The sequence below is a fragment of the Nicotiana attenuata genome, unplaced genomic scaffold, assembly GCF_001879085.1.
Source record: "Nicotiana attenuata strain UT unplaced genomic scaffold, NIATTr2, whole genome shotgun sequence".
NCBI lineage: Eukaryota > Viridiplantae > Streptophyta > Magnoliopsida > Solanales > Solanaceae > Nicotiana > Nicotiana attenuata.
Window position 1 is genome coordinate 240,939 of NW_017670289.1, and position 7,746 is coordinate 248,684.

A 7,746-nucleotide genomic window follows, 5' to 3' on the forward strand; every position below is an offset into this window, starting at 1 on the left:
CTACCACCAATGCCATGAATAATTTTATTTATTCGGTAGTAACAAATTCGCTCTTCTGGAGCTCTCAATAATTTTGCACTACAAGATCTTTTATAACACCATCCAAGTGGTGAATTTTTCCTCCACAGAGAAAATTATCTTATCATAATAATTGTCATGGTCAAAATTATCATAAGCAAATTCTTTTCTTGCTTTAATTTTGCCTTTAATAACTTTTTATAAGGCATGGCAAAATATTTTCGGCTTACCACATGTACACGACCAATGACATATTCGTGTAACCACATAGTAATGTTCATGATCTTTCTTTCTCTCAAACCTCCCGTAGAGATGAATTGTAGTATTTATTCAACCATGCATAAATACATTCTTGTGCATAATTTGTATCACATATATATTTTTACTCTCACTACAGGAATGAGTCTGCATTTACAATGCTTATCACAAGTCGCATTCTTTCAAAAAATGGACTATAATCGTTTGAACGTGCCTTATATCTACACACCAAATTGGTACACATTTCCTTCACCTTTGAAGGATTATTTTGAGAACCCTTATTGTTCTCCTTTTTATAATTATCATAACGATGACTATTATTATTTTGGTCTTTGGCACGCCCACGTTCATTAGTCAACCACTTGTCTTCATTTAGATTTATTATGCATCGCTATCACATTCACTTCAAGAATGGAGCAAATCAAGTGGGACAAGCTTCATGCTTTTTCAGGAAAAATACATTATTTTTCATTAGTCATCATTATATCATCAATATGGTGCATTGGGACTCAAAGCCACTGCCTTACCCATATAAAAGCATGTTAGTTTATAATGAATTGGGACTCAAACCCAACTCTTATCATCATGGTGCACCAGGCCTTAAACCCGATGTCTTATCCTCATAGTGCGCTGGGACTCGAACCCATCGTCTTACCCTCATTCAATGGCAAATAGGCCAACATACTGGGGCTCACCCTTAAGCCTTTAAAACTATTACCTCTCCCTGATTATATCCATAAGTAAACCAAGTTTCAATAATTCATATGCATGTGATAATAACTCGCGGCAATTATCGATTTCCAATTAAGTGATTCATATGAATCAAATAATATGAGATCTATAACGTCTTAAGAAACTTGCAACTTCTAAGATTCTCATTTTTTCTGGTTAAGGGGAAAATCAGAAATTGAAAATCATTCACACTTCAAGTGCAACCATAACAATAAGAGCATAATCATTATATATATATATATATATATATGAGGGTGGAGCTAGTATTGACGTTGATATATATTATTCACACTACTAATTCTATATCAACCAACTTGTGTTCATGGTGTAAATTACTAAACCAGTGCCACCTATCAGCTTCAACAAATATAAACTCATGCATGCCAAAATGCTCGTGTACGCATAAATAGTGTAAGTATATAAACAGGTACCTTACTTTCTTAATACTCCGATATATTACACAAAACAATGGCACTCGAGTGTTAAAGCTCGATAATCTTAGTGCCTGCTCAATGGAAAGGAATGGATTCATCTTTGGTTCTTGGTAGTGGTGGCTCATACAGGCAGAAAACAATTGTAACTACTATTATCAGTTTGTTGTTTCTATATTATTGATACATAATTCAAATTCAAAATTCATAGAGTAATTAAAAATGATACTCCCTGGACAATATAGATGCAAACTGATTGATATGGCATACGAAATGCACAGATTTTCACAGGCTCAACCAAATTGATTCAAGGTTGTAGCTCCCATGGAAGGCTTTCATCTCTTATAGAAAATATAAGAAGAATATAGAAATTCGTGTTGATAACGTGTTACAAAACTTAGCTCAAAGTAATAATATAAAACAAAAAGATAGACAACAATGTAGAGAGAAAGTTCAAGTGTGTACAATGTGATGTCCAAACCCTCTATTTATAGGATGACATTAAGGTATACAAAGGGATATCATAAATATGGTATTAACTATTGAGATCATGGGGAAAGAACATGGGGAGGTTATGGAGGTGTGGGAGTTACAACTATAATGGTGAGAAGTAGTGGGAGTTATCTACTTAATGAAGAAGAGTAATGCGAGTAACTTCTTTAGGAGTTATAGACATCTACTACTAAATAATATTTCATAACACATAGTACCTTTTTTGAAATTAATATATCCAACTGTATGATTTACTTTGTTTGGATTGTTGCAGAAGTTGTAGACCTTTCGACTATCTAGTTATCCCTCGTGTCCACTAATAACAAAAAGGAATTGCATAGTACCAAATACCAATTATTCCACCGTATGACTTTCTCGCATAAGCTTATAGAAAAACTAATTTCCTTGCAAAGATATCAAAGCTAGAGTGCTAGATTTCTATAAAGAACTCAGGAGGGAAAGACGTGAGGAAGTATTGCGTCTGCTTTTTGATCTATTAGTCCTGCGATGAATTTCCAACTATTTTGTGCTTTTTTGAAGATTTCTTGTTTGATTCAAAGTTGGTGCTGTTATATATTGCTTATAGTACCTTCTGGAAGTTCATACTGAACTTTAATAGCATTTGGAGCTGATTTGAGGTGATTGAGATCGAAATTTTCAACTGAAAATCAAAGAAGAACACAGCTACAGTATACCGCTACGGTATACAATATGCTGTAGGAGTATATAGCCTTACTGCAATAGTATACTATTATAGTTTACAATATACTGCAACGGTATATTGTAATAATTGAAGAAGAATACAGTTGCCTAATAGTATACCGCTACAGTATACAATATACTATAGGAGTATATAGTTATACTGCGACAGTATACTATTATAGTATACAATATATTGTTACAGTATACTGTAATAATATGCAATATACTTTAACAGTATGCTATAGTATACCATAATAGTATACTTATTACCCGTAAATTCACTTGCCTTTTCCCTTTTAATTTGCTTTAAGCTTTTACCCAGCGTGAGCGGCAAATTGAAAATGCAAATCTTTTTTTCGTATTGATTTATTCTATGACTTGAATTCCAAGACTTCTGACTTCTGCAAAACATTAATCTGCCATTGGAGGACCTTGAAGCTTTGAAACTCATAAATTGGGTTTGTTGAGTTTGTGGTTATTTTGAAACTCAAAACAAGAAACTTTTTTTTAACTCTGTGCGTACAATTGTATACCCTATTGGTATAGCTATATACTATACTGGTATCATATGTTAGTTAATATTTTTTGGTTGTATTAGCTACATTTAATTGGTACACAGTTTGATTTTTCTTTAGTAATAGTATAAAAAAAATAGTAAAAACAGTAAATGAAATTAGATTATGAAGAGAAAAGAATATAAAAAAAAAGAAGTTAAATGAAATTATAAAAGGAAAAAAAAAGAAAAAAATAAGAAGAAAACGAGAAAAAAGAAAAGGAGAAAAGCAAAAAAAAAAAAAAAGAAGCATAGAAATAAAAAAGAATTGGAGAATAAAGAAAAAATTTCCCACAAAAACAACTATGGGTAGGAAATGTAATTAGTTTGATGGGTAGAAAAACAAATGAGTAGACAAGGGTAAATAGTTTTGTTTTTGTGGGTAACTGTGTCATTCTCCATATTTTAAGTGCTTTTAAGCCAAAATAGCTTTTAAGCCATTTTGTAGTGTTATAAAGTAAAAAAGTGCTTTTAAGCACTTGTTTTTAAGCTAAAATGACCCCCCAAAAAAGCCAAAAGCCAAAAGCTAGAATTCCTAACTTATGGGTTAAAAGCTATTTTGGCTTCAAAGTCACTTAAAATAAGCCCATCCAAACGGGCTCTTTAACGGATGAAATTGAGGATCGTAGCGTCTCATTGCCCTCAGGAAAATACAAATGGAATAGATAAATGAACCAATAAATGAAATGTGGATTCTGGTAACATCACATCCAAAAGCTGCAGTCAATTTCATTTCTCTTGTTCTATCTCAATGACTAGCAGGATGAAAGAATCATACATGCAACAACAAACATACAAGAAGAATATGCATTTTAGAGTAGCAAGATGTCAGCAACTACTTCATCAATCAAAGAATTTAGCAACCGTTTCTCGATCTGTATTCCCAGTTCAAATGCTTCAACTTCAAAGTCCAGCCATCTACCAAAGTAACCACTCATATCCTTGTCCACAAGTTCATCAACCATGCAGTTCCCCATTCCACTCCACCCTGAAATTTCCCTATATACTTCTTCTGCTAGTTTCTCCTTGTTTCTGACCAGCACGACACCTTTTAACCATGTATCATATCCACCCCCGACGTACCTCTTACATCTTATGTCCAAGCATTCACTCACACAATCAAATACTACCTTCCGTCGTTGTTTTAGCTCATGTCCACGACCATTTACCCTTTCCAATTGATCAAAAAGGTGTGGATTGATGATCTCGTGAGACCTGCTCATTGCGAAATCCATGAACATCGACTCAATATTGCATACTATTTCCTTCACATATTCCAGCTCCCAGTTTGGTGATTTCCCAAGATCCATCATACGGAAATTTTTGAGATGCTCCTTTGCGCCACAAGTTGAAGAGGCAGAGTCTAACAAATCTACATCACCTTCTATCGAATGAAACTTTTTCAAAGAGCATATACCAAGCACTTCTTTAGCTTGCACTGATGAACTTTGCTTGCTAGCTGAAATTCATTAAACAATATTCAGATATTTCTAAAGTACCAGGGAATTTTTTCTTGCATGAAAAAACTCGGTGTGTTGGTCTTACCTCCTGTATTGTTACTTTCTGCAGTATCTGAAGAATTGCAACTTTCAGTAAGAAAAGAATGCTCAAGAACAGATATAGGACTTGGGAACCGACTGCCAAACACCTTCCTGCCTTCAAATTCACTGCTGCAACACTCACTCAGTTCCTCTTCCATTCCCTGATATCATACCAGATTAGATGATCAATTTAATTTAAAGGTTTCCCATCTATTCTTTAAAGAGCTTTCCACAGAATTATATAAAGAGAAATTCTTAAACAAATAGAGCAATACAATTAACAAGAGCACATTGAATCAGGAAAGTTGGAGGGAATTACTTTCTGAAATTTTTAGTCAAAGATGTCTTAACCATACGATGTCAAATCCAACTCAGTTAAAAGCGGAGGAGGGAAAACAAAGATGTCAAAGACCACAGAACGTCAAATCATTACAAGGCATAAAAGGGCTAACAAGAAATGCAGGTTAAGATACAGTCATCTGAATGGTCTAATTAAATTTTCATACAACAGGCACAACTGTAGAAAATATATCAATAGAGGTATCTCCAACCTACAAAGAAAGTGGCAAACTTAATGCAATAAAGATTCGAGTGTAAAACAGAATTCTGCATTACATACCTGATGCTTGTGCTGCCCAGTGATTCCCAGAGGACGAATAGAAGAAAATCCAGGCTTCCAGCAGCTGACTAAATCATCCACTTCCATGTCATCATGGTTCCCCTTACCATGCAACATGGTGGTCTTCGATAAGCCATTCAGATCCTGGAATATCGATGAGGAAAAACTGGATGTTCCCTTTTTCTGGCGTGACGACTCAACTACGTACGATAATTCTCTTAACTTTTGATCCAAAAGAGTGCTCAAATCATCAGCAGCACTCAAGTTATGCCCAAAAGAAGACTTAAAACTATTCATACTATCTGAGCTGAGCTGCATCTTTTTACTTCGAAAATCCGTGCTAAACTCATGACTTGTCCCCTGTACTTCTCTTGGGGGCTCGGGGCTGGGTACTGATCGTGTCAGGGGTGCATTAAATGTAAAGGAAATAATGTCTGTTCCTTCCCCTTTTCTCTTCTCACCCCAGCTCATTTCCCTATCCGTGAATATGCCAGACTGGATCAGCTTTCCACTTTTATGAGTAGACGTGCTCCCAGCAGCCTGATTTTTCTCATATTGGATATCACCATCACTAGGCCGCTTCTTACGTGTGACACTTTTTGTACAAGAATATGTTTCTTCCTTTCTATCACCTGCCTGTCTGTTCAACCTCCTGGAACTGACTTTGGAGTTTTCAGCCATTTTACTTGAACTCTTCTGTTGCGCAAAGGAAGAATCCTCGCCAAGTGTACGCTTTCCTTGGGAGTTGGAAAGAAATGTCTTTGAAGGTGCCTTCCCCCTATCAGCTATGCTATTTTGTTTTTGATTATTCTGCCGCAAAACACTTGAACTATTATGTACAGATGGTTTCTTGTGTGTGTTCTTTTCTGTGCTAGGTTGGCTTGTAAACAATTGGTTTGAAATGACTTTACTTGGTTCTTTCTGGCCAAGTACACTTCTGCTGCTGCCTGTATTTAGGCCCTCTCTTTTCTGGACATTGGCTTTTGCTTGCAGGGCTAGGGAAATCGATTTTCCTTTAGTTTTGCCTCCAATAAAAGATTCATCAGAATCTGAGAGATCTTTCTGCTTGGTTGTATCTGCCGATCCGTTCCAGCTCTTATTCATAGGTTGCCCTTTAAGGTACTTAGAAGCATTTGACTCAGCTGGCCTTCGAGAAGCTTCAGCAATCTTGGTTACTTTTTGAGAAGCTTCAACCCTTTCTTTTAAATCTTTTACCTTCAAGGGAAGTGAAGAAGATCCAATTAGGGACAATTTTGCTTTCGATGTAGCTTGAGGTCCTGGCTCAAGAATTCTGGCAGCTGCTTCCATTATGTGAGCTGCATTCTGAGGTGGGATTGAATTGGCACTTTTGATAGGGGATAGAAGCTTATAATGAGTGATTGGGATTGATTTAGCTGACTTAGGAGGCAAAATCTCCGTTTGAAACTTCTCAATTGGCCTGCTGATTATCTTCTGTTGCTTTGGCTCCAATGAGCTCCTGCCTAGAGTCTCCATTTTCTCATGAAAGTTGCTGGAATATACTGATTGAAAATTTTGCTGGTATTCGAGGTTTCTCAAAAGGCAAGGAGCACTTCGTAGGGATTCACAATCTAAAAATGGAGTTGAGTAAGGCTCTGAAACGTTAGAGGTTGGCATGCAATCCAATCCCATAAGCCTTGCAACGACACCTGCAGGCTTGATACCATAAAATTCCTCATCAGTCACCGACGAGGCACAACTGTAATCACTGCTTCCTTTGACACTGGATGCTGCTGTAGTATCATCCTCATTCTTCTGCATACGAAAAATAGTTTCAATTGAAAAGTACAGCAACAAGAAAATATGTCTCCACCAATCCAAGTAGGTGGAAAAAGAAAAGATGAGAAAGATTGAGTAGACAACTGACCAGATGAACCCGAGTCATAGGTAAGTTCCCATCACATCTCTTCTTCTGTTTGGATTGCTCTGAAAAAAGCATAGAAGTTATGCTTGTTCAGCCATTATAACATTTAACAGGTGAAGTTCTACCACTACAGACATGCACGTGGAAGAATCAGTAGTTCAAACCATCGCTCATAGACAATTTAGTGTTTACCTGGTATATCAGACTTGCTAGAGAACAACTTCTTCCGTGATTTTGCGTTCCAATCAAATAACTGCAGGAAGCCACCAACATAACCTCCTCCACTCTTGGAACCGTGTTTCTCAGCGCCCATATTCAACCGCAGATCTCAAGCTCTCTTCAAATTTTGCAAACTGAAAAAACAGATATTACAGCAAGCATTGTTTCCCAAGCTCACCTGCAAATAAATTTAGATTCAAGAGATGCACTTTAAAACAAACATCAAGGGTGAGGAAGACGTAGAGTAGAAATCTTCTTTTACTTGTAAAAGTCAGTAAATGGAAATGGTGGGGGGGGGG

General features: G+C 36.3%; 1 protein-coding gene across 2 annotated transcripts in view; it reads right to left on the reverse strand.

The window, feature by feature from the left end:
- Positions 1-3,845: 3,845 nt before the first annotated feature.
- LOC109237296 overlaps positions 3,846-7,746 on the reverse strand; it is a 5,074-nt gene continuing 1,173 nt past the window's right edge. The window contains exons 2-6 of one of the 2 annotated variants that reach the window (XM_019403589.1): positions 7,421-7,625; positions 7,232-7,290; positions 5,347-7,116; positions 4,732-4,888; positions 3,846-4,645 (exon numbers count right to left, since the gene is read on the reverse strand). In XM_019403589.1, the coding sequence (XP_019259134.1) occupies positions 3,999-4,645; positions 4,732-4,888; positions 5,347-7,116; positions 7,232-7,290; positions 7,421-7,541 (2,754 nt within the window). In that variant the 5' untranslated portion in view covers positions 7,542-7,625 and the 3' untranslated portion in view covers positions 3,846-3,998. Of the gene's footprint in view, positions 4,646-4,731; positions 4,889-5,346; positions 7,120-7,231; positions 7,291-7,420; positions 7,626-7,746 lie in introns of both variants that reach the window. The other variant, XM_019403588.1, reaches the window with a different exon arrangement.